General features: G+C 40.9%; 2 protein-coding genes across 8 annotated transcripts in view; one reads left to right on the top strand and one right to left on the bottom strand.

Moving 5' to 3' along the window:
* The first annotated feature begins 1,043 nt into the window (after positions 1–1,043).
* angel2 (angel homolog 2 (Drosophila)) lies at positions 1,044–10,079 on the top strand. Of its 3 annotated transcripts, none has more exons than XM_035908906.2 (9): positions 1,044–1,265; positions 2,616–3,514; positions 3,996–4,207; positions 4,829–4,898; positions 5,556–5,986; positions 6,273–6,408; positions 7,421–7,490; positions 7,628–7,761; positions 8,467–10,079. In XM_035908906.2, the coding sequence occupies exons 2-9, from the start codon at positions 2,623–2,625 to the stop codon at positions 8,628–8,630; spliced, it is 2,109 nt and encodes a 702-aa protein (XP_035764799.2). In that variant the 5' UTR covers positions 1,044–1,265; positions 2,616–2,622; the 3' UTR covers positions 8,631–10,079. The 3 variants fall into 3 exon arrangements, with proteins under 3 accessions (XP_035764799.2, XP_087708527.1, XP_087708526.1); XM_087852401.1 differs by lacking the exon at positions 1,044–1,265 and adding an exon at positions 1,859–2,000; XM_087852400.1 differs by lacking the exon at positions 1,044–1,265 and having other exon boundaries at positions 2,602–3,514.
* Positions 10,080–15,237: 5,158 nt separating this feature from the next.
* Positions 15,238–26,711, bottom strand: part of vash2 (vasohibin 2) — a 34,737-nt gene continuing 23,263 nt past the window's right edge. For 4 of the 5 annotated variants that reach the window (XM_087852358.1, XM_087852355.1, XM_087852356.1 and 1 more), the window contains exons 8-9: positions 25,629–25,747; positions 15,238–21,862 (exon numbers count right to left, since the gene is read on the bottom strand). In XM_087852358.1, the coding sequence (XP_087708484.1) occupies positions 21,793–21,862; positions 25,629–25,747 (189 nt within the window). In that variant the 3' untranslated portion in view covers positions 15,238–21,792. Of the gene's footprint in view, positions 21,863–25,624; positions 25,748–26,711 lie in introns of those variants that run through there. The other variant, XM_006793524.3, reaches the window with a different exon arrangement.

The following is a 26,711-nucleotide window of genomic DNA, read 5'->3' on the forward strand; positions in this document are numbered from 1 at the left end:
TCTCATACCTTTAGGAGGCACATAGCAGACCTGCCTCCCCTCTATATAAACAGTGACTGTGTGGAGAGAGTTCAGGATTTCACATTTCTGGGCACTGTGATCTCTGCTGACCTCTCCTGGGCTGCAAACACCTCCACCACTACCTGAGAGGGCTCAAAAGGAACAGCATCTCTGCAAAGCTGCTGGTGACCTCCATCACTCAGTCATCCAGAGCATCCTCACATACTGCACCACAGTGTGGTTCACACACTGCACCCAGGATGAGTGGAAGAGGTCAACACAGTGCAGGAGTTCATCAGCTGCCCCCACCCCTCTGTTGCAGACATCTATACATCCCACTACTGCTGCAGAGCTGATGCAATCACACAAGACTCCACCCATCCTCCATCCCACCTGTTTGATCTGCTGCCCTCTGGGAGACTCTACAGGTCCATCCAAACCAAGACTAGCAGACTCACGAACAGTTTCTTTCCATGAACCATCGCTGTATTGAACACACGTGCACCCCAGCCAAACTCACACATCATTACTGCTCACTCTCATACAACACACACACGCACCCGCTTTCGGATCTATATAACCCCTGTACATTTGTATAGTTTTATAGTTGGTATTTTTGTTTTTATTGGGTTTTTTTTCTCATTTATTCTAAATGCTACTACCATGTAGCTGCTTCTAATTTCATTGAATATTTGATGTTTAATGACAATTAAACAATTCATGACAAAGGGATTCTGATTCTGTTTGGTTTAAGTTTCTTTGTCTTCTTTAAGGAGTGTCTTTTGTCATGAACTTAGACCATTGTCAACACACAATGGTCCGTGCTGCCCAGATTTTCGAGTTTTAAATGCATCATTATAGGCTCTCCGTCGGTTTACACAAGCCTTCATGTAACTCAAAAAAATTCTGTGAATATACACATGGGGACGATTTTTGTGCTTACACCATAGTACTCTAAATCTGAAAATGAGCTAGAAAATCATTTGTGAAAACTGGGGAACAAAACTGGAACGAGTCAGGGTTTGTTTGTCCAAACACACACACACAGAGAGAGATACCGTTCACTGCCTCTGTGCCCACTCCTCAGCTCTAACAAACCACTGCTTCTCTAGCCACACTCAGCAAACTATTACTCCGACACAAGACAGCTCTATTTCAGATTTCAACGACGCATTATAACAGAAAATGACACAGACTGGAAGGTGACATTTTGTGTTTAAAGAGGCTTTAAACGACGCCGCTGTCTTCGAGAGGCTCGCTTTTACGTAAGTACAATGACCTTTGTTTTAATTCTCCATTCATGGCGCTTTCAATAAAGAATCCTAGCTGTTGACACAATTCACGGGTTTCTTTAATAATGAGTCGCTATCGCTTTTATAACTGATAACCTCAACGTTTGAAGTGACATTTCACAAAGCGCTCGATAAAAATGTATAAGCAATGGTAAGCTACGTTGCACCCGGACCACTTTCCGCACCGTATCCGGTTGTCTGTAGTACCTTCAATAGTTCGCACCATATCACTCACTGTTAACTAACTCAAGTAAAAGACTACAACATCCAGCGCGAGAAAGAGACGCATGCGAGAGTGATGGTGATGCATTTATGTAGCCTTGAAAATGTTGGGAGTTGCGCTACCAGCTTTGGCAAAGAGCAAGATTCCTCTGTAAAAGCGGTTCTGAGTGTTTGTTTTGTTAGGTGTCAGCCCACTCTTTAATATTGTGACACACCTTTTTTGTAGCTACACTGGTACGTTAGCACACAAAATCTGCGCCGTATGTTGTCCCTGTTGGATTTGACGAAAAATACTGACGGTACATGAAGCCAACGCCTCATTCCGCGCTTTGTTTTTACGTTTAGTTACGTAGCATTTCGGGGACTCGACTTGTCTTGATCTGACTGCAGATTCAATCTCAAAGGTCGAAACTTCCATCCTGTTTTCTCGTTGTGTCTGAAAATGCACCCAAGCTGAGGCTTAAACAAAGTCGCCGATGACGACACGTAAGTCGACGTGACCTAGCAGCTCCGGGTTAAAAACTAATCGCTGTGTTTGAGTTCTGTTAATTTTCAATGCGGTTGAAATCATTTTTAATAAACGCAACGTCAATTTCTGATTGGTGATTCGTCCTTTTAGTATTCGCCTACTCGTTTGTTGTGTAATCCACATTTAAACACACATCAGTTTTAACTAGAAGTGCTCCAAAACAACCAGGGAAGCAGCAGGTAGTTAGGAACTAGCTTAGCCAGCGCTACTTCTGATAGCTGTCATTTCAACAAGGCAGCTAGAAAATTGCATGTTTAATGAAGAGTTCATATAACAGTTTTGATAACATGTTCTTGCACACCTCTGGGCTTTTTGCCAGTTATTTTTGCGATTTTAAACTAAATATATGGTTTTGAAAGTAACTTTTGCCTCCACTTAGATCATTCTCTCATCATGTTATTTCAGACAATAAGTTATCCTTAAATCTTACTGTCAGAAAAAAATGTATCATTTAATCTAACTTGCAGTTAGATAAAAGACATATGGATGTAAAAATAGCAAATTCTCACAACTGAGAACCTGCAGACATTGGCTCCATGTATTGATTTTTTCCCCCTAATGTCTCCCTCCAGTCATCCCATGTTCCTTCGCCGGCTGAGCTCTTTGAGCTCATCTTTCCCACCCTGCAGTCTTCCTGCTCTTTCCCAGGCCCGCTTCAAGAGCAACACTGATTCCTCTGCGTCCTCCTTCCTTCCCCAATTCATTCCCACCCCTCATCCATGGTGGTCAGTGCCAGGGTTTCCACCCTGGCCTTCTCGACTTCCCCACTCCCACCCGTCTGCCCTTGAATCTTTCACTCACAGGGCATTACACCCCCTGAACATCAACCTTGGTGACTTTGGTGCTTGCCGCTCATTCCACACCTCTGCAGGCCACTTGATGGAGTTCCCCGACAGAGACAGAGGGCCGCCCTACAAACGGAGGAAGAGTGGAGAGGAAAAAAAGGAAAGAAAAGAACAAAATAAAGAAAAGGAGGGACCCAGAGGAGGAGCAACTTTGGGTAAGGAGGGAGGGTCCAAGAGGGAGCACCATCACCTAGATTCCAGAAAAGATGGCAGCCTTCGATCTAGTCACCACTTCAACGATGGAACTGAAGACAGAGTGAAGAATAATGTCGGGAAAGATGTCAGAGGGGAAACCAGCAGAGATAAAAATGTGGAAAGGACTAAAAGTGAGACTAAAGACAGACAGCGAAGAGAGAGTGCAGACAGAGATCATCATCATTATCATCATCGTCAGCAAGAAGGACATAAAGAATCACAGCCAGTGATGCACAAACCCAACCAATGGTTCAAAGGGAGGGGGTCTCAGGAGCTGGATGGGCGTCACAGGGACACAAAAGGGACTTCAGAGCAGCAGAGGGATGGATGTAGTGATGGAGGGCAGCCTCGCAGCACCACTCACCCCTCAAACCTGGGGCAGGTACCTGGAGGAAACACGCAGCTCTCTCCACCAAGAAGGGCTGTGAGATGTGAGTCCTTTCAATTATGTTAAGTATAATTACAGTTTTGATGTGTCTTTTCTGCTGCTTGAAAACATGTTGGAGGCAGAGTCTCCATTAAGAGATCAGCTAGGAAAGGTTTTCCCTCCACAGAGCAATGATCTAAATCTGAAAAAGTCCAAGTAAAAGTAATGGTGGAGGTCCTGTCTGTCCCACAGTGGGAACCCTTTTTGGGGAAAGCAGCTGAATCATGTCAAAGACCAGAACAACAATCTGCCCTGTGGTTTGGAAATGGACATTTTGACAGATTCAATCCCTCTTTTGTGTTCAAAACAGGCTGTGAACCTGCATGGAAACGGTGCCTGTTTCAGTGTAATTAACTGATCAATACAGTTCAGACTAAAAGCAAATTGCACACAGAAGTGCAATTCTTGTCTTCTGGCTGCAGATTCTATTTCTTCATATTTAGAGATTATATTTCCAGCTCTCCATTTGTCTCATCTCTCCTCAGCTCTTCAAAGACACTGGGAGTCCTGCAGCACTGACCTCCACCCACCAGGCGACAGTTCAGTCTTTGACTTCTCGGTGATGTCCTACAACATCCTCTCCCAGCAGCTCCTGGAGGACAATGCCTACCTGTACCGACACTGTGACCCGGACGTCCTGCCTTGGGAATACCGACTGCATAACCTACTGGCAGAGATCCAGCACCACAATGCTGATGTGAGGGGATGCAGTGTCATAAAACATATTAGTATGTATAATTTAATGGTCTCAGGAGGAAGTTTTGCCCTGATGTTCAGTGGTAAACCTGGGCTGGGCCATAAAAGGAACATATTATCTACTGGTTACTGGCAATTAAACTAATCAAGTGTTCATTTTTGGGGAGAGTTTATTCATTCCACTTGTATTGATGACTCTTCTCTTTTACTTCTGTTGTGCTTAAGTTTAGAGAGTTACATTCAGTAAAACCTGTTAGGAGTTTGGCCATCACAAGTTACAGGCTGTGCATCCTGATCTTTTAAATATCTTGTTACTCATCTTATCAAAACTTTTCTGATCATTTATAGGCTGCACTGGATACTTCATCTGATCCTTTATCCTAGGTTATTTGGAGTTGACATTAACGTATCGATCAAGCCCGTTTAAAGCAGAAGTGAAATTGTTGCCACAGAGTTTGTAACACACAGTGGTTCAAAGTCATTGTGCTGCATCATTAATAGGAGTTGCAAACCACCAGAAAACAGCAAAATGCACAGAATGGTGTTGGTAAACGTGTCCATATACTTTTGGCTCTTCATCATAAATTTATGAGAGGTTTTGTTGTTGTTTTGTTTTTTTTAGATCCTGTGTCTTCAGGAAGTGCAGGAGGACCACTATGAAAACCAGATTAAGCCTGCTCTCCAGGCACTAGGTACTGCTGCTCATTTTTGTGGGTACATGTGTGTGCTTGGGAGGGCCATTAAAAGTGAAAGACAAAAAAAGTGAAGACAGATAAATCTTCCCTTCTAACTAGTGCAAACAGACTGTATATTAAAGATGGGTAAAGTGACGTTATTGCCACTCACTGCTTTTCCCTGTTTCAGGACTCGAGCATTTTGCGCCTTTCATTTCATTTCATTTTTTTTTTTTTTATCGATCTTGTGAGTTGTGAGGCTGATCACAAACTCAGTTTCACTGTCACATCCTAAATCACAACCTGCTTTATTGGTTATTTTACTTCAGATGGAGCTGAAAACTCATCATGAAAGTGTTTTCTGAGGTTGAAATTCAAGCAGTGAAGTCAGTTATTTTCTCTTGGATGTCTATACAGTCTTTTTTCATTGGAGTGTGAATGTGTTGGCTGGAAAGCACTTAGTCATAGACAAAAAAGTGCTTGGGTGAATGTGACGTGTTGTATAAAGCATGCTGAGCTGGTGGGAAAAGCAATATATAAGAGCCAGCCCTGGTTTAAGGCCTTTTTGCTGTGGTAAAATTAGATATAATTTGATTGTTTCTGTCTGTGATATTTCTTTGTCATTTATTTATGATATTTTTAATATCATAACCCATCTTTGTGTGTGTTTGTCAGGTTATCACTGTGAGTATAAAAAGCGGACAGGAAAGAAACCAGACGGTTGTGCCGTTGTCTTCAAAACCTCCCGCTTCTCCCTCCTCTCCTCCAATCCCGTCGAGTTTTTCCGGCCCGGCGACACCCTCCTCGACCGAGACAACGTGGGATTGGTTGTGCTGTTGCGACCTAACAACAGCTTCAGTCATTTAAATCCCTCCTCATTCATCTGTGTCGCCAACACCCACCTTCTCTACAACCCCCGGCGAGGTGACATCAAACTGGCCCAGCTGGCAATCTTATTGGCTGAGATCAACCGGCTGTCCCGCCTCCCAAACGGGCAGGTTAACCCAGTGGTTTTATGTGGGGATTTTAACTCTGCTCCCTGGAGTCCACTGTACAGCTTCCTGACCACAGGCTGCCTGCAGTATAGTGGAATGCAGATTGGCATGGTGAGAATATTGTGCCACTCACAAACTGATCAATTAACTTATAGTTAGTAGACAGTTATGATAATTAATTCTGGTCGTTGATGGTCATTCATGCAAAACTGTCATCTGTGGTTTTCAGCTCAGTAAATCCAATTTGTTTTTGCCTGGTTTCTGTCGCCTCACAGTAAACCTTGTGGTGTCCATTTCCCACTCATCAAATAAAGAAATACTCGGTGCTTCAATCCCCAACACTCACTTTTCCGTTTTGTTTTTCTTTCCCCCTTTTCTTTTCTGGGTGTTTGTGTAGGTGTCAGGTCAGGAAAACAGTCCCAGAGGTCAGCGTCTCCTCATGTCTCCAATCTGGTCTCCCAGCCTGGGAATAACCCATCAGTGCCAGTATGAAAACAAGCCTAGTGCTGAGACCTCGCCCACCAGCCCTACAGGTAAGCTTTGGAAAAGCTGTTTTCTCAAAAGAATTCTGGAAAATGTCAAAAGATTCCAGCCGGCTCGTTGTTCAGAGAGGTGGTTTCTCACACTTAGAGCACAGTGGGAGTCGGTTTGCGTCAGCTGCACTTCAGGGCATATCGTGCTTGGTTTACGTGAGAGAGCTGCCTGAGTGGAACATGCAGCCGGCAGGATAGTTGACGACCACTTGCAGTTTCTGCTCTTTTTTCATACGGTGCTGTCAGAAATCCCACATCACTGTGTGCTTGTGAGCTGGCAGGTTAAAGACGCAGGGTGTCTGAAAGCACTTCCAGTAGTACACTGTGCACACTACATAATCAGCTGCTTAGTGTGCAAAAAGTGTGAGAAATGGTTCAAGTCGAAGAGCTGCTTCTCGATGATTTTACACTGAATGATCTTCCTGACTCGACCCTGCCTGTTTATCAAGGCCTCAGACTGGTGCTAGTAGTGCACTGGCTTGTGGACTCCCTGTGGCTGCGTTTAGCTCTGTCTCAAAGGACTTATTAGAAATCAAAATATAGCGAATCCTCTAATAATATAGAACTGTATCAGTGGTTTGCTTTTTTTCTCCTCCAGCTATTGAGGGCACAAAGTGTCCAACCATCCACTTCCAACTTTCTGACCATTATGAGTACATCATGCCTGTACTGGTATACTCCAGATAGCCATTTTTGTCGGTATGAACATATGTATGTACTTAAAATAATAAGTGTAATTATGCGTGCTTCTCTATCGGATGATGTCTAGAAAAATTCAGGCCTCCAAAGTTTAACCTGCATTTAATTTAACATCCACTTCACAGTGCAGCACGTGATTAGGCAGGTTTGACTTTGATCTACATTTATTTAATCTTTTATTCAGACTTTGCTTAGAAAGTTACTCATGTTGTCCTGGACTGTCGCCAGTTTGCCTGATAGATGTTAATAGAGTTTAGTGATTAGTGTGTTGAACCTCATCACTAACAACCGCCTGTCCTCTTCTCTCCGTCAGCTGTAGAGGGAGCGATCTCTAATCTCAGCGTGGAGGATCTCGCTGCCAAAGCTGCTTATGAATTCAGCAGGTAAAGTCTCGCCGTCCTTCTCTCGTCACTCCCTCCTCCTTTCATTTCTGCCTTTTTAGTTCTCAGTAATTGAAAAGCTGGTTGTCGCCATAATAAAAATGGATAAACTCTCTCTAACCACGTGTATGATTCTGCAGAGCGTGGAGGATCGAGCACAGCCTGAAGCTGCAGTCGTCTTATCAACATCACCTGATGCCTGACAGGAGACCTGAGATCACCACCTGTCACTCCCGCACGGCCCTGACAGTGGATTACATCCTGTATAGTCCCGGTACGCTCTCTCACTCACACACACACACACACACACACACACACACACACACACACACACACACAACACACAACACACACACAAACAAAGGTCAGATTTTCTTTAGTGTTTCTATTAGTATTTAAGTCTTTTAAAATCTCAGACTTTAAAGATGGGTACATTTCCTTTAATTGCTGTAAGCGTCTATATTGGCAGTAATATGCTTTCTGTAGATGATCATGGGTCCGTCTGGGAACATAAATGTCTTTAAAATTTTGTTAATAGATTGAGCAGGCTGTTAAATCCTTTACATGTACAAACCCTTTCACTACTGCTGCTGAATGTGCCTTTATGGCTGTTTTTAGCTTCCATATCCAAATGTCCTTTGTTGACACTGAACCCTCAAAACTGTGTGACAGAGGCGTGAGAAATAAAAAACTTCTGTATGAGTTAATGTGAAAGGGTGACTGTTGTTTCTGTGCTTGGAGTGGCTTAAAAATAAGATGTGCTGTTTAAATGGAGTCGATTTCCTACTTTTTTATGGGTTAATTCATTTATTTATCTTTATGTTACCATACCGTCACTGGTGACTTTTCAAACAGTAACATCTTAAAGCTGTATTAAGTAATACCTGCTGGAAGCCACTATCTCTGAATTCCTCCTGCTTCTTCTTTAATCTCTTTAATTCAGTTTCTCTCTTTTCCCTCTGTCCTTTCTCTCTGTAAGATTTCGTTCCACCTCCCTCGCTTCCAGGTGGGCGGGGCCTCCAGCTGCTGGGCAGGCTGTCATTGGTCGGCCAGGCAGAGCTCGAGGAAGTCAACGGCCTGCCTAACCATCGGCACTCATCGGACCATCTCCCTCTCCTCGCTCGTTTCCGCATTTGGTGCTGAAACGCTGCAGGTCCACTGAGGGAAGTAGGAATGTTCAAGGAATCTGCAGTTTCTTCCCCACATAAACAACAAAAACAGGATGAACATTAAATGCTGGGGTGTTTAATTCAGTATGTGATTTTATTTTTAAAAGGGAAAACCCTTTTCAAGTCCTCTCCAAGAGTGGCTGCAAGTTAAATTAATGATTTCATACAGATTGCTTCACAGAGTCACAACAATATTTATTTTTCTCTATTTTTTGTGATTAGGATATTGATACTATTTCTACCCATCTATACTATTATTACTTTTCATGTCTTGTTATGGGATGAAAAACAAACAGAAGGTAGAGGAGGAGGAGCCTAAATCCCCGTTGAACCACTTAAATTATAATTTGTGATGTTTTCTCCAAAAATGCCCCATCTTTAAGTGGCAAAATGTTTAAGTCTGCTTATGAAATGAGATCCACTTGCTAAATGGCTTTGTGCAGAAGACTTTCACCTGAGAGAGTGGGGATCAAATCCTGTGCTTATGTGGTGGAAGGAGCTTGAAGCGTAAGGAGAGGTATCTTTCTAAAATAACATTTTTTTTCTTAGTTAATTTTTTTTTTGTTCAGGCAGGAAAAAGTAATTATGTTAAAGCTTTTCTTGTTTTTCCTGCAGTATGGTGGCGCGTCCCATTTCTTAACCCCAGCAGGCGGTTGTTTTCCTGCACATTATGTTCAGGGGTTTTAACTAAAAGTGTAGGTCTTGTTCTTTAAATGATGATGAGTAAAAAATGAATTCTGGCAGTCTGGATTTCCGCTGAAATGATTAACGTGTTCATATCTCTAAACATCAAAATGATCATCATTTTAAAGCAGTAGTAACATATTTAATTTGACATTTTTCCCACCATGTAGAGATGTTTACCATATTTTCTTTCTTTCTTTTTTTTAATAAATAGAAAGTTTTCTTTCTTACTAATGTTTCCTTTCGAGCTGCATCGATGAAGGGATGGATTTTAAGTCACTTTTTAAAGCTGAACGTTTACTGTAGTGCTGCTAATTTGGGAAACTTGATCATTTTCTTTTGATAACAAGACGGTGCTCATTCTCCTTTAAAAACTAACAAAATATAAATAAAAGTTTAGCTTGTATTTTTAAAGATCTTCAGAAATATCTCCTGTGTCGGCTGCATCACGGCCATGTAATGATTTTCTCTTATATTTCACAAAATGCCAAAAATTAAACTAAGCACTATACAGCACTCAACTAGTTCTCATATATTTCAGTTATTTATAGTTAAATTAAGATGTTATATGGAAAACATGGATGTATATGTCCGCTGAGGACTCTAAATTTTAATTCTGCATAAATATCAGTATGGTCAGTTATTACTGGAGCGGTCTTGTGTCATATTTTCACACATGTAAATACTGAAAATAAAAACGGGATGTATTTTTGTATCATTTTAAGGAGTTGATTTTTGCTGGAAGTTTACACTTTGTAAATAAAAGTTCTTTTTCTATTACATTTACCTTTGGTTTCAATCATTTTTGCATTTTATACGCTGACTTCTAATAAAGCTTTAGCACTTTTTGTTTTGTCTTTTTTACAGTAGTTTTTCTCGGGCTAGCTTAACAGACTCATTGGACTGTAACTGCTCATATTCAAACCATTAATTTGAAAATGATGTGGTTGTTATTGTTATTTTGTGTTACACACTTTAGTTGTTGTGGTTGTTATGTGTTGATATACATTTGGTGTATTAAGTTAGCTCATGTATCTTGTCAACCTACCATCGGCTTTTTTGCCCTAATAAGAAAAAACTGTAAATAAGTGAACATGTGATGCCACTCATTGGTTACTAAAGTCCTGTTTGAAGCCTCGCGTTCAATGTTTTCGTTGTCGCCATTTTGGTGTTTTGAAACTAGATGTGAAAAGTGAGGCTTTGATGTGACTGAAGCCAAGGACTCTGCACGCTCATTGGATGATAACTTGTGATTAACAAGTTGTTGTCCAATGAGCATCACCTGGACAATCCTGCTTTCAGGCTGGAGGAGTGAGTGTAATTTACAAAATGAACTTTTTTGGTGATCTGAAACAAGCTATAGAGATCACAAAGTTATTAGTAAAGTGTTCACAAAGGTTCCAGAGAAAGAGAGCCGGGGGACGTTTCTAGCACCCAGACCCAGAGCCCATGTTTCTAACTGAACACTTTTTTGCTACTTCTGTCCACTAATTGTGAATTACAACTGGAAAAATCATTCTCTTCCTTTTCCCTGCATGATTCAAGGATTTGAAGCGGAAAATAAACCTCCCTCATCACCCAGTGTATGTGCAGAGATGCACTGAGGCCACTGCTGTTCCCTCTGAGCCTCATAATTGGCGTTACAGCAGATTGTTAGCCCTACATCTGTTTACAGCTTCATAATTTTGCCTCCCAGCCCACCCCCTGTGGAAGAAACTTACAGCCTGCATTCAGAGTAGCTGTTAAAATGTTGCATACAGCAAGATTGCATAACTGTGCTGCAAAAGGAAAAACACTGATATATGGTCATAAACAAGACAGACGTGGCTGAATTCATGCTATATTCTAGTTGTTCTCAAGTTTATTTGAGGTGTTCTTATTAGACTTGTAGGCGATTTTTAAAAATTATTGTATTCTTTAATTGTTCTTTTCATTGATTCTGAATTGCTTTTTACTGCATATTTTTATGTTGTGCTGTTTGTTCTGCACTAATCTGCATGAAAAGTGTTATACAACATTTGGTTGACAGTAATTTATTGCCCTTCCTACTGTTCATCATCTACAGTAACAGACTGTTTTTGCAGATAACAGTAGGTCCACAGTAAAATAACTTTTAAAATAACTCTTTAATCTGACTGCCAGTACTTTACTGTCCAGGATGTTCATTAAGTAGTACACACAGTGTACACTGTTTACTGCAGCTTGGAATATGTTCTCAGACTATTTTAATGTTTGTTTTTGCCCATATATAATAGAAGATGTCATTGTTGCCCTGTTATTTGGTCCTTGGAGAAATAATCATATAAATTAGGATCCCGCTGTTTGTCCTCCTGGTGGGAAACAGTTGTTTTTTTCTCTACAGTCTTGCCTCTTTGGCTGTTAATGGAAGTGGTTGTGTAATTGTTTTTGACGCAGAGTGTGCCTCTGCATAACAGGCCCCACATCTTTCCACATTAGCGTGAGTGCGATGGTGACAAATGGCTGTATCGTTTACCTCGGTTCACTGTGTGCTCAGGATGCAGAGCTTTTGGTATTCTGAGCGTCACTCCGCACTGCAGCAAGACACTCGGCTGGATCTCAGCAGGCTTCAAGGGCTCCTCTCTGCAGCCTATTGCAGAGTCGACAGGGGTCGGGTTTCAAAACTTGCCCGTTTACAGAGAGTAACATTATAATCAGGAAAATTATACAAAGTGGAGTTGGTATTGAAAACACTATTATAGCTATTTTATTAGACGGTAAACCTACCCAGGTTATTGACCCTGGGCAATAACCTGGGTAGGTTTACTTTTTTAAGCTCAGTTTACTTTTTTTAAGCTCAGGCTGTCAGAAGCAGAAACATATACAAAAATCACAATTGATCTTACTCAATTATTTATAATTTGTGCAGTGAAATTAGATCAAAAATGTTTTTGGTGATTTCTGCAGCATTTATGAGCAAGCTTCTGTCAACAGCTGACTTCTGTGAGTCTTCTCCGATGCTGCTGATGCACAAAAGTTTGTGTCCATCAGATTTCTTAGCAGCATATTGTGGCAGGTGTCTTTGGAGTTGTTTGAGTTTTGGCCACTAGATGTCAGCAGCAGAGTGCTTGTTAACAAATGAGGTGGATGGCAGGTGAATAAACACAGTTTTGGTTGGTTGAGAGGTGCAAGATGATGACGATGATGGATTCAGAGGTTTATGTGGATTTTTGCTTGAAAATCATCTTGAATTCATTACTAAAAACTGACTTAGAGCTGAGGTGTGTGTGATATATGAGATATGAGATGTTGCTCTCACAAGTCTGTGAGAGAGCTGCAGCACTGCTGGTACAACCAAAGTCTTTCAAGAAGCAAAAGTCACTATCTTAAAATGCTGTATTTTGAGCACTACCAAAATGATTTAATATCCTTAATATCAGTAGCATTTTTGTCATAAAACTGCATGTATAGAATTGTTAACACTGATTTAAAAGCAGCTTAAAATGCTTGTTAACTTTGTGCCAAAGTAAGGTTTTGAAAAGCTTATAAAAGGTTTTCTGTATCTTTTTTTCTGTTCAGGATTCTTTGAGTCTCTGGTTCAACTTTGACTGGAAAAGGTATTTAAAACCTAATTTTAGGTCAGCGAAATCTGAGGCTTTTTTTTTAGGACAGATTTGATTGTAGTTTGTAGTGTTTGTTCAGTGATTAAAGTTAATACAGACAAAGTTTCAAAATAACTGCCCGGAATTTCAAGATTGTTGCACAGTTGAGGTTCTGAATGTCCCTCAGTGGAACAGATGCTCACAGACCATCGACATGCAGCATGATGGAGAGGACTGGAACTGGCAGGTCTGCTACTGGCGCACCTGTCTCCTCTCTAAATGATGCTGGGACCTCATTCTCACAGATGATCGAGTCTTCTCTTATTTATTTATTTTTAAACAGTGCATAACCTGATAATTACTGCCTTAAACAACTATTCTATTTACCAAAATGGGTTGATTCACTGAGTGTTAACATGGATGTGAAGTTCACGAAGTGTGAATGCTTTAACTGTGTGTGGCATCCATGAGAGTAGCTCCCTTCCATCCCTCCTGTCTCCTCAGCTCACCTGAACAATACGGCAGATTTCTGGAAACTTACCTGTAACTAAAAGGCTTTGAAACGTGTGTGGGTTGCAGCAGTCCTAAAATCAAATCTTTTGCTCTGAAAACACCGCACAGGTTGCAAAGGGACTTTTGGGGTTGATGTGATTTGTGGTCCTGGACAGTAAAAGGTTTCACACATGACCCCCAGGAAGGACAAATCAAAAACCCAGGGCCAACCAGAGACCCAATCTGACCTCTCTTTTTCATAACATTGAGAAAAGCTCTGCTGGCTTCTCATCTCTACAGTTTGATCCCTGTGACAGTGTTTTTGTGCTCACACACAAACATTACATCACATTAAGCTGAGTGAGGTGAACCTCCCCTGCCTTCCAATCCCTGAGCTGCTGCTGAAAAATGAAGGATTATTTCTCTAAATCTGCTGCCTCCATGTGCTTGTCTGAAACACACACACATCTGCAGTGGAACGTAAGCAGATTATTCTATCAAAAGGCTGTGTAGCACAGAAGTGTACGACGGTGTGCACAGGAGTGTCATTTAAAGAGGAAGAACACACTGTAGTTTCCCTCTGTTTGTCTTCTTTCTGTTGTTCTCCCTGAAAGTTTAAGGAGAGTTTGCTGCGAGTGCATTTAGCTTTGAACTTCACACCAAAGATCAGATTTTTAGGGCTGGGCTGCTGAACAGTGCTAAAACAGAAGAGGAGAAAGTGCAGATTTTGTTGTTTTCTTGCCTTACCCACACTTTCCTCATGAACACTGCATCACATTGGTCCCGAGCTGTTTGCTTTTCAAGATTGCTGGAGGGCTTTGTGCTTTGCTGGATTTTGTGAAACATGTTCTCTGAGATAATTATGAATCATAATTGTTCCATACATTTAGCACTGAGTCAGCCAATGGACCAGTCTACCGTTCAGTCAGATAGACATGCTTGTGTGATTGAGCATGCTTACTTTTAAGATTAACCCTGTTCATTCAACAGGAAGTCCAACAATCACTCATCACAACCAACGTATGCAGAGAAGCAACTCTGAACACACAGCACGTCAAACCAGAACAGAAAACCAGGACAGGTGCCACTCCTGTTAGCTAACTGGAAACTCAGACTAAAAGTCACATGGGTGCACCAAAACTGTACAGTAGAAGACTGGAAAAACATCTGATCTGGTGAGTCCTGATTTCTGCTGCGACTTTTAAATGGCAGGATCAGAATATGGTGTAAACATTATAAAAGCATGGAACCATCCTGCCTCCTGTTAGCTGCTGGGCTGGTTTGTAGACATATTCTTGGTACACTTTGGCTCCCTTTGTACAAACACCACAGCCTACCTGATTATTGTTGCTGACCATGTCCATCTCTTTATTACCACAGTTTACACAGATTCTCATCATGGATGTGCAGCCGGCAAATCTGCAGCAACAGTGTGACGCTATCACATCAATATGGACCAAATTCTCTGAGGAATATTTCCAGAAACTTGTTGGACCTGTGCCATGAAGAATTGAGGAACCACAAAGAAGGTGTACCTCATGAAGTGGATGATGAGCGTATGAAGCCAAAAATGCTTGTACTAAACTCATTTGACAAGTATGCTCCATGTTTGTGCTTCTTCAACATGTGGATAAAACCAGCTTAAACAGGTGGTTGTCCAACACAGTCTTTAGTAAAGTCTAAATGAGCATAACAGTTCCCCTTATTAAGAGATCAAGTTACATCAAGTTGTATTTGGCTGCCAAGACATCAGATAAGTCTAAAAAAACGTTAGCTAGTTTTCTGGTTTAAGGATCTATTAACCAATCCGTCACTAATTTGTTATTAATCAGTTTGACCACAAGGTTAAAAACATAGAATATTTATTAAAAGAACACATGCTGCTACAGTTGTTGATAAAAACAGCTGCTATCAAGACCAATGACACTGTAACAGTAGGAGATTTACAATAATGATGATCACTGGGCTCACAGTTTCTCCCACTATTGATTGCCATAAAACAAAAACAAAAAAAACCCTCACACTGTGTTTTCACACAGGAAATCTGGATGAAGTGTGCATGTGTGTGTTCTTTAGAGCACTTTCCTCAAACTCAGTGTTCATCAATCTGATCCATTGGCTCCAGTCGGTCCACTGAGCTGTTAAATCAAATTCATCACTGGATAAATATGCAGCTGGAGTTTCATTTCACACACAGACACACACTTATTTTTGCTTTTCATGGGCCACAAACTAGGCTGCCTGTCCCTTTGTTCTTTGCAGCACGACGTAAACGTGTCCGCTTTACAGGCTCACAAAAAAAAGAGAAAAAAAAGAAAGAAAATTGGGCAAGAAAACAGGAAACAAAACATCTTTTTTTGCTTTCTTATTTTCACAGAACATCTGAATAACACCGGTGAGCCAAACACGAAAGGAAAACTTGCGGTCAGCGTGAATGACACGTTATTCGTGGAACACACAAGGGCAACTCCCCCGAACACAAAGCAGAGATACAAGGTTGTAATTAAAGTAAAAACATTTCTATCTGACACGGCTGAGGCACTGGAAGCTTGGCGTGGATACGCGTCACAGTCCACCAGACTGTTTGTATTTATATGTGTTTAAGTGTGTCAGCAGCTGTGGCACAAACAGATTTCTATTTTTTTTTAATTACTGGATGCAACAGCAGGCTACGTCTGTGATCGGCGTCCTTGTTCTAGGCCATCAAGATGGCTATGATGGCTGTGACATCTGTTGCAATAATGTGGCTGCAATATACTGCACAGGAGGATTCGGGGGTTTTTTTTGTAATGTGACAGTACTTTTAATGTAAAGCTGATTTATGAAAAGCTGAACTTAAGAACAGGATATAGTACATTTTACAGTATAGCAGTGCCTCTCAGAGGGACTGGTGGATCTGTGTAAAGCTGCTGCAGGGGGAAAAAAGTGGTAGTTTTACTGAACAGTTTAATACTGTTAGCCGCCCCATCACACAGGCCTAGAGACCGGTCAGTGACCCCCAGCAACGGCTTCTTTGGAAAAAAGCCCTCAACCAGTTTGCAGTTGTTAGGTGATACTGATTGCAAAGAGGTAGATAGTGGTGCGCTGAAAACCTCCTCGTCATTAATTAGGTCCACTATTGTTTGGTGAGCCATTGCAAGTTTGTGTCCTTAATGCAAACTATGGGCAACCGTGAGAATCTGCTAGCAACCAAAGCAACTTTGTGACCAATTTCACCTGGCAACCACCAGCAACCACTCGTCAGCTGGTCAGTGAAGGCGCATTTTTCCCTGGCGACAGGAAGTTGCCAGAGAGTTACTAACCAGTCTTTAAGCATGCATGAATTAGGTGATTGGCTGAATATTTGACAGAAATTAAACCAACTTTTTTTTTTCAATCTTCTGAAGTCGAGCATGACGGAAGAGGTTTGGGAACAAGACCAGAACAGTTAGCGTCGGAGTGGAGAAACATGGTATGAGCACTTGAAAACAACTCAAAGGCCTTCAAAAACAGCACCTGCTACAAGTACAGGCGGGTTTTTTTTTTGTTTTTAAAGAAACACTTGTCATTCAAAATGATAGATTACAATCGATTATTAAACTCCAAATAAAACTGATTCAGTCAGATAAATTGTCAAGCACAGAAGTTGCAATTGCAAACGGACACAGAAACAAATCTAAGTTGCTACATGGAGTTTAACTGTTTCAGGTTGTTTTGCTGCTATTTGTGACCTCAGTGAAACGTAACATGATGCAGTTTGTGTGTCCCTGCTCAGCAGTCTGGTTGTTTATCACTGTCTTTGGGTAAAGTTTTGATCTTTCTCTTTGAACAAAGTCATCATAGTCATAGAGAGAAGTCTGAAGTTAGGCCCTTCGAAACTTGTTGGTCATCAGTTTGTAGTTCCAAAAATACAATGGCATCAGCGCCTGTCATTCCTAAAAATCTTCTGAGATATGTTGCTTCTTCAGTAAGAAAATGCATCATTTCATTGCAGTGAAACAGCCTCAAAAAGCAGAATAACTTTGTGCTTCTTCTATATGCTAACAAACATCAAGCCTTTAGAAAGTATCAACACGCAACCATCAGCACAAATATGAACGCGCTCGGCTGGTTAGTTTGTTCCAGAGTTTCACATGTAACAGTCTCCGTGGTGTGCTGGTCCAAACATCAGGAATATCTAAAAAATATTCTGCTTTGCTCAAAGCACCTTGAATCAGGTTGGATATACAGAAGAAAAAAAGCTAAGTAGAATCATTCTGAAAGATTTTTTTCTGTGCGGATGGTTGAAAACACGACTTGTCTTGTGTAGATTGAGCAACAAACACTTTCCCCCTCCAGCATTTCAACTTTGGAAGACAAGGATTCATATGTTTCGGTTAACACAGTGCGTGCATAGCTCACTGTTGAAGCAAAAAGCTAGGATAAAATGTTCGCAGTGGCAACTGCAAACAAAACACACACGTTCTGTGATTAAGAGGGTGTAGTGAAACATTCAAAGAAAATCGATAAAACAATCAAATGATCACATTTACACATAGATTTCCGAAATCCTTCTGAATAACCAAAGAAAAAATAAAGTATTCCCAAAACGTTCCAGCCATTAAAGATCACCTTTGCTCTGTTAGACACAGTTCAACTGGGACCAGGTTCACACGCTGTTAAAGGCACCCAGTGAATAATGCCAAATTAAGGGTTCCTCACCACAGTCTTTCCTTAAGGGACAACAAATGTGTTTGATTCCTTCATATGCATATCAAGTTCTACAACTCTGCTAATAGTAGTAAAACATTGCATGATCTAAGTCTGGACAATCTTCCATGTTGGATCATCTCCTTCTTCCCATCTGAACCTCTTCCAGGGCAGCTGGTGTGACCTACTGCACTGTAAATTCTCCCTACCAAATCAGCTTTAATGGGTTTTTGTGTGTGGCACTATGTGGATAGACACTGCTGAAAAAGCAGATTTAGCTCCCTCTGACTTTTCCTTTTCCCCAAAACCAACTCTGAGGAACGCACGTGAGCGGTCAGACTGTCAGGGAGTAATCGAAAGTAGACGACACTGAAATAAGGAGATTAGCCCCCCAAAAAAATCAGGTATGGGTTTTAATTTTGGACTTTAGATATGCTTTTTAGAATCTAAAGCATCTGTGTTTGCAAGCCCAGAGCCTGGACTTTCCTTAATTATGTTAAATTCATCAGCAACCTACTGCCACTAACTGTCAAACAAAACAGGAACCACTCCTCGCCTCTTTAACAATGTCTAACTTTCCTTTTTTAAAACCGAAGCACAAGGTTAAAAACAACGTTCCACAGGGATCTTTACTCAGCGCCCTGGTGTAAGTGAACAAAGATGAGCTTTAAACTTTGGGTGTTTTGGGAAACACCAATCTGAGTTAAATTTTCAGGTGAAAACTATAGAAGTCAAATGCTGAATCATCAAATTATTCCACCATACAATTCTGAATATTTATCCTAAGCCACCAAATTCATGTAAATGTGTCTGAATGAATAACTGTGTGGATAGAGCTGGTCTGTGGGCAGTGATGGAGGACTGTGGATGTACTTTGAAATATCTTGTTTTGAATTAAAACTGACTTCTGCAGTTGTCACCCAAAAGACTTAAAACCATGCGGTACATTCTGTGGATGTAACAGACATTGATAAACACAGATGTAGATCACAGATCACATAAAGGCGTGTATGCTTAAAATCTGCTTTGATTAAATGTTTGCGTACAGTTTGAAAGAAAATCTGGATATGCAGATATGAGATATTCAGCTATCATTTCAAGCATTTGTATTCAGATGGATAAATGCTGAATGCATGTAATGTGTGATTTCAAGCTTCATTAATTTCAAGCTTTTGAGCTTAGCTTAGCTATTCACTGAAGGCCTCAACAGGAGAATCCAAAAAAACCATCGGATTTAAGCTTGACTGGAATTTTTGGACCACCTTTACAATAGGTCAAGTGTACGAGCGTGAAACTGCATACAGTACTGAATGGACTCTTATAGGTCACTTGGCTTCAGAGGGGCAAAAACATCTTCTTCGAGCTGCTCTGAGAACTTGCGTATTTTGCCCTTATTGTCTCCTGTACTTAGAAAAGAAACACAAAAAGATTTGCACTCATTTTGCAGACGTTGCACCGTTCTCACAAAGAAATGATTTGGTTACAGTGTGTGTCACACTGGACAGCACACAAGTGGGAAGCTAAAGAACATCGAATATCGTCCTTTAGGTAATATCTGATAATTTTTTAAAACAGCTTTATATTGGCTGTAAAATATTTTTTTTTTCATGCTATTAAGAAAAAAAAAGCCAATCTAATTTAGATTAAAACCTGGAGATTTCAGAACTATTTTTCTCATTTTGTACCAAAACACCTTGAAGGGCTCTCTGGCCCCGTCTCTGATATCTGCCGACAGCTTGCACAGACTGTTACATCCTCTCTGGCCGTCTTGAATGAGGCTTTTGTTGCTGAGATTCATTCAGTCAGCAACATCGCTCCTCATTTGCCTTAGTAGAGAAACTGGCTGCAGCTGATCTTGGACCAGCTGAATCATTTTATGTTCCAGCTGTTGGTGGAACAGCAGTCAGCTGGCCAGCGCTATGTTGGTTTACTGTGTGAACATGCAGAGTGGCCACAGCTGAACTCTACAGGCTTTTGCCAGATTTAAAAATAAGGATTCCTGACTTTTGGATCAAGATTTTTCTTCTTTTTGGTGCACTGTGTGAGAACAGAGCACCGTGTATTTAGCGTTTGGCTTGCAGGTTCTTGTTTGTATGTCAAGCTTACCATTTTCATTTGAGCTCTGCTTTTTTCAGTGTAGATTTTTCCTATTTTACCAGGAAACAGGAAATCCAGTCGGCCACTGGTAAATGAAAGGATGAGAAAAACAAAATTTACGTATTGATTTTCTCCCCCACACTACAAACCAAAGATTATGATCAATGTTTCCCAAGATTCTGGCTGTATTCCCACCCCCCACCCCCCGCCTTTATGGCTCAGACATGAGCTGTGTGAGCAATTATACCCACAACTGTTTTATTTATTTTTTTTTTTAAATTTGTCCTATTTTCCATCCAACAGCAGAGCTTTTCTTTGCTCTTTGCTGCAAAGTGAATATGATGGAAAATGAGTCTCTTTAATAAATATAGATGTGGACGGAAATGCCAAGTCTGCCTATTTATCTTGATAGAAAATGTGTCCTTCTGTCTTCATATTTAAAAAAAAAGTGACCATTAACCGAGTCTAGCCTGTTCCTGGAGTCTTTCGATCTTCTTCCATGAAGTTTTGCTTTTGTGATGTTCAGGAACAGAGTTATGGTTACGTTTCAACAGACGCCTGAGGAAGAGGAGCAGATGAGACGTGAACATTGCCGCAGTGCTCTAATGATCACTGTCTTCTGCAGTGAATCGTCTCTCTGAATCACTCCCTCGTTTCTCACACTGCTTTACCTCATCCTCTTCTTCTTTTATCCTCTCTATTGATTCTGCATCTTTGATTTCCCCGCATACTTTATCGCACTTCCACTGTAATCAATACAGCTGGCACACAGGAGTTTACTTAATCATCTTCCTAAAACTGCTGCTGGTTGAGGAGTAAGTTATGACTTGGATCATTTACAGCGAACCACAATATAAAAGTCGAGTGGCAGACCAGAGCTTCCCTTCAGATTTGTTTTGTCCTTCTTAAAAAAAATGTAAAAATGAAGCTTTAATCTCTTGAGCTCGGTTACACAGGTGGTAATTTCAGTCGTCTTCATGGTGGCTTTGCCCAAACAAACAAACAAACAAACAAGTCATCATTACTTCCACCTGTGATAAAACATAATTCCCCTGGTGTTCTGAGAACTGCTGAGACACCAAAACAACCCACAAGTGAATATTTCACCAGTTGTGTTTGATGCAACGACACCCGAACATCTCTTTGTTCCAGCACGATGATGTCATTTTAACCACTGATGAATACTTTCAGTTATTTATATTGACAACTTCCCATTCCACCTCCTGGTGAATACATACAATACATTTGAGCTGATTTTGCTCGAGTGCTTGTCTCTAACACTGGGTGACTATTTCAACCAAAAAAAGAATACTGGTTTAAAATACCAACAGAATGATAAAGGCCACTCCTCTTGGCCTGTGAATGATGATGATGAGACTATTTTAAGGGATTTATTGCTACAGAAATGAGAAAACACTGTATGAAATATCAGGACCAGGCCAACCACTATCACGGTCTTCCATTTAAGCCATTCTCTTGTTTTAAATAACACCATCCACCTCGTCTGTGTAAAAAATGTGGCTCGGGTTTTGGCGACTCTCTTGCTGGGTTGGGTAGAGACTCTTGGATCAGGGTGGCTGAGGAGCCTGGATGGATATGGAGAAGCTGAGGGAGTCTCATAGGTGAAGGAGGGGATCAGATGCGGATCTGGTAGCCGTCATTGAGCATGCTGAGTTCTGGAGGTTTCCTCTCCACTGAGGCCAGCCTGAAAGATAGGACATAAAGTTGCTGAACATGCACTGCATACTAAGAGCACAGTGGCAGAAGAAGCTGGAAAAGCTCTTTCATTCTGACAAACTCCTTAATGTTGTGCAGCAGAGCTAAACGAGAACAAGTCTCCAAACTATCTCCCAAAACTCTCCCCAGCATGGCTGCAGTCACTCATTATTTTCTTACTGTTGACTAATCTGCAACCTTTTTCTCATCTCACTCAAAAATAACACAATAATATCCATCACTGTATATTAAGAGTTCAGTTGGTTGTTTCATGGTTAAATGCAGTGAGCTCATTTTTACAAGGACCATCAAAACCAGCAGATATAAATTGAAATCACCTGAATTTTGAGTGGTTTGCTTAGAAACTGACCAAAAAAATCAAAAAGTGGCTAGAAATACAAGACTCTCTCATGTTTTAGTTGCTTAAAATCAGGGGCACAGATGCTTTGATTGGCAAGTGGACACTAAAGGGTCGTCCACATGGGAGGTAACCAGCAGTGATGTAGTAACCAGGAAGTCGATTCGGATCCTGAATAAAATTTTTCTCAACCTGGAGGCGAGTGACTAAAGCGATTTTAAATATGAAAACAGTGTTGTTGTGATTTGGCGCTGTATAACTTAAAGTGAATTCTGGAACTGCAGGTGGTGACAGCACATAAAGACCCTGATATTGTAATCACAAACAAATGTGTAACATAACATTATACGCAGTCTAGTTGTTCCCTAGTTCACTGTACAAAGAAAGAGAAAAGGTTTCTAATAAAACGAGAGGAACACAAATATATCACTGTCAGAATGCAAGCTTAACAACAGGCAAATTCACCACAATAATAATAATAATAATAATAATAAATAAAACAAACAGTGACTATACTCCAACCTTCTTCAGCGCAACTCAGAAGGAAAGAAGTGTGAAGACAGCAGAAAATCAAAAAGGCCTTCTTATTTCTAAAAGCCCAAAAGTGTTCGATTTAATCCTCCTTCGGTGCTTTCCCTCTCTCCTTTTCTCCCTGCCCTCTCCTCTAATGTCACATTGTCCTCCCTCGCCTCCCATCTTTATTATTTCTGCTCAGAAGGAAGCTTTCAGGCTCTCTGACACATCACAGAGAAGTGTTCCTTGTTACAACCAGTCTGGAGAGCTGACAGGCTTTTTATTCCTTCTCATCTTTTGCCAGACCTTCACCTCTTTTCTCGTTCACTCTCCTCTCTCACCCTCCTAACCCTCCCCTTTTTCCACTTACTCAGTTTCTTCTCCCCCTTCTCGCCATCTTTTTCCATCTCTTTTGCCCTCTAACACATAATTATTCTTTTTTCTTCATCCCTTCTCTTTGCTTTCTATCCTTCTATCTTGAACGTCCCTGTGTAGAGAGCCGCTTATGTAACAATAATATTACACAAATTCATTTTGAAAATTGAGTCATTTGTATAAAGCGGGCAGTGCTGATAACAGCCTCCTGAAACGTCTCGCTCGAGCTGTAAAATGAGCCGGTGCTGTTGTGTCCGCACTCTCAGCTGTTTGAAGCAGCAGCAGGTTATTACGCCATTTCTGCTGGAGTCGTCGCTCTAAGGTGGCAACATATTGTTAAGGGTGTAAGTGCTCCGTTGATAACAGTAATAGCTTTTTAAGTATCGCATTCAAGTGGCTAAAAGTGGTGATGTGCTGTTCTAAACATTTTAACTGCTTCTCTGAGCTGATGAAACTACGGCGCTTACAGAAAGTGAAAATTAAACCATGGCTAAATCAACTCTGAAGGTAACAGAAATAGATTTTAGAAATAGAAATAGAATTAGGACACCATTTCACACTTTCACAACTCATTTAATTTAAAAAAAAAGGCTTTTATCTAACTAACATGCTCACTGCAGACCATTAAGATATGTTCCTTGATTCTGCACATAGCTGTGCAATTACACTTTATGGTATCAGTTCAACTGGAGCCCCAGTTATAAGGCAGAGGATAAAGTTTTAGTGTTTGGATTAAGGGTGCCTCAAAAGCAAAAACATACATTGATAGAAAGACTCTTTGTTACTGCAGAGGTTTGAGTTAGTTAGCTCACTAGATTTGTTCATCGTCTTTTGAGAAACTCTCTTTTTGTCTGTGTCAACTGTTGTAAAACCACAACAGAAGAGAAAGACTTTGAATAGCAAAATGTTCCAAATGCAAATCAACAGCAGAGTCACCAACAATAAAAAGTGGCATGCACCTCATGTCAGCTAGACTTCTACTGCAAGGTATAAAAGATCTGTGGGCATGAGAAGTCTAAAGGGAGTCTAAAAGTCTTACGTCAGTTGGTCAGCTGTTGGGGGGTACCATCCATCCAGCCACTCATTTTCTTCTACTGAACCAATTCTCAATCACACCTATGGCCAATTTAGTTAACCTAACCCCATAAATACGTATATTCGAATGGCAGGAGGAAGCCACACAGAAACAGGGAGAACCTGCAAACTCGGACCAAAACTCAGACTGGATTCTTACGTTTAATTTTCTGAGGTTTACAGAAAAACTCAGCAGCTGTGCTGGTGATCTCAGGGACAACCAGAGTCATCAACAAAGCCTGGCATCTTCAGCTCTGAATACTTTTGTAGAAGCTGTATGCCACAGCCCTTTTTAATTTTCATATAAACTTGCATTCAAAGCTAATAAAGATTGAAGTGGATATACTAAACAAAAACATACGAATGCAGCTGAAAGCCTGTGAAAGCTTAGCTCAGTGTGATAATATGTGTGGTTTAATAGCTCAATCACGTCAAGAATTTTAGGATCATCATCTCAAACGATGCGGAGATGATGATCTAATGTTAGATGAGTGACAGTGAAAAGCCAAGTGCATTTCCCTAACCACCAACATAAACATGCAGATCCCCAAATAATTACTCTCTTAAGCGCAGCAGAGCTTAATATATGAAAGGTCAACAGAGAGTCAGCCAAATGGCAACACTAGCAACGTCAGTAATTCATGTGCCGAGTCTGTGTGTGTTTGTGGTGACTCTGCAGTACGGCCGCGCTTCAGCTGTCGTCCGAGTCAGATTGTGTTACATCCCACCGCACAGCTGACGGCACATGCAAACACACTCAGCATCGTCATACGTGTGTGTGTGTGTCAGAAGGCTACAGTGTTAAACTTTAAATACTTCAAACAATATCTTGGATTCTTTAATATGTTGGCATAGAGGCGAACAAGGACGCTCTGATTTTACAGACTTTATATGGAGTTTGTTTTTAAGCCTGTGTTTGACAAGCAGCATTAGAGACCTTATATTCTGCTGAGTGCTGGTTATATGCACACACACACGCACACATATATCATAGTGTTAACACTGTCAGCTGAACACAACAAGGAGTGTCTGTCTGATGATAATGCTGAGCTGTCGGCGACAAAAGCAGACAAGCAGACCCACGCACTCATACACAAAGTCCTCAGTGCCACCCAGCAGATACAGTTATTGCCACTAAGATGTCAGAACAATTTATTCTTTAAAGGCGCACACACTAATTAAAGTCTAAACTTTCCTTGACCTGAAGAGCAGACCTTTAGAGAAAGAAGACAAGGGGGAGGAAGATGGAAGTACCACACAAAAGCTGACAGACACCAGCTGCCAGCACTGCTGATTAACCCTGCTCTAAGTGTGGAAGCCTTCTGTATTTTAAGGATGTCATCAGCTGCTTAACCAGTGGAAACTGTCGGGGAAAGAGGATATGAGGCAACGAGCGCCCTGAGCAACAAACTGTTAAGCGATGGGAAGAACTTACGATTTGTCTCTGTGGTGCATGAAGCGTCGCTGGGGGCTGCTCTGTCGACGCCGCGGCGATAAGGACTTCCCTCGGCTTCGCTCTTTGATCGGTGACTGGGCACTGGATGATTTTAGGATCTTAAAAAAACAGAAGAATCAACATCACGAATTGTAGTTTATTAAAGTTTTAAAATTTATTAACATTCTGCAGACAGGACAGCTAGCTTATCAGTGTACTATCATCCAACCATTTTAAGCCACACCAGCAGCAGTATGCACCAAAAAAGCTCTGATAACATCAAATATTAGAAAAAGTTTAGATAATTGATGATGGAAGTTGAATATCCAGTGACACTCGGGTCCAGCCGGAGTGTATTATGAGGTAAAGGTGATCACTAAGAAACCCTGGAGAACATCTCGGTGAATAATCATTAATGTTTCCCATTCAGAAATGAAGAATATTTGAATAGATAAAATATATGCTGCTGTGTATCTGACAGAGGCTAGTCAGTGTTTGGACACAATGTTAGCATTGATCCAACAGAAAGATTAAAGAACTTCAGACTTAAAAGCTGCACCTTAAGTCATGTTGCCTTTTCACCAGGTGGACAAAAATCATTGTCACCTATTTCAAGGTTAATCTTTTAATTATTATGAACTGTGATAAAAGTGCAGACAATACTGGAAAAGTTTAGAATGATGGCATTAAAAAAGCAGTGAGTGAGAAGAGTTTGGCAAAACATATAGCTGTTTACACCCTGCTTTCATATTTACAAAGAATCCCTGAACTTCTAACATTTCAGTGTACAGCGGTTATGTTAGCATGAAGACAACAGCTGCTGCTGCTAATCAACCGGAGGGAAGAAAGCGTCACCGTGATGAATGGAACAGCAGACAAATGTATGTGATAATGTGTTTTTCTCTATTTTTAATCTTTCTCACTGTTGTGACAGATGACTCATGCAGACAATACAGTTCAGAGCGACAAATGAGGCATTCTTAGTGTATTAAGCACCAACTTGAAGCTACCATTAAGCTCTCAGCAGGAGAAAAAAAGAAAAGGATGACTCCGGATGGCAAGTTTTCCTGAATGCAGTAAAGG

Source organism: Neolamprologus brichardi, chromosome 15 (genome assembly GCF_056152115.1).
Source record: "Neolamprologus brichardi isolate AB-2024 chromosome 15, ASM5615211v1, whole genome shotgun sequence".
NCBI classification, from domain to species: domain Eukaryota; kingdom Metazoa; phylum Chordata; class Actinopteri; order Cichliformes; family Cichlidae; genus Neolamprologus; species Neolamprologus brichardi.

Coding starts and splice junctions, on each gene's coding strand:
- angel2 (XM_087852400.1), top strand. CDS start 2,602: ATGTCTCCCTCCAGTCATCCCATGTTCCTTCGCCGGCTGAGCTCTTTG. Junction 3,515..3,995: donor ACCAAGAAGGGCTGTGAGAT/GTGAGTCCTTTC, acceptor ATCTCTCCTCAG/CTCTTCAAAGACACTGGGAG. Junction 7,762..8,466: donor TTACATCCTGTATAGTCCCG/GTACGCTCTCTC, acceptor TCTCTCTGTAAG/ATTTCGTTCCACCTCCCTCG.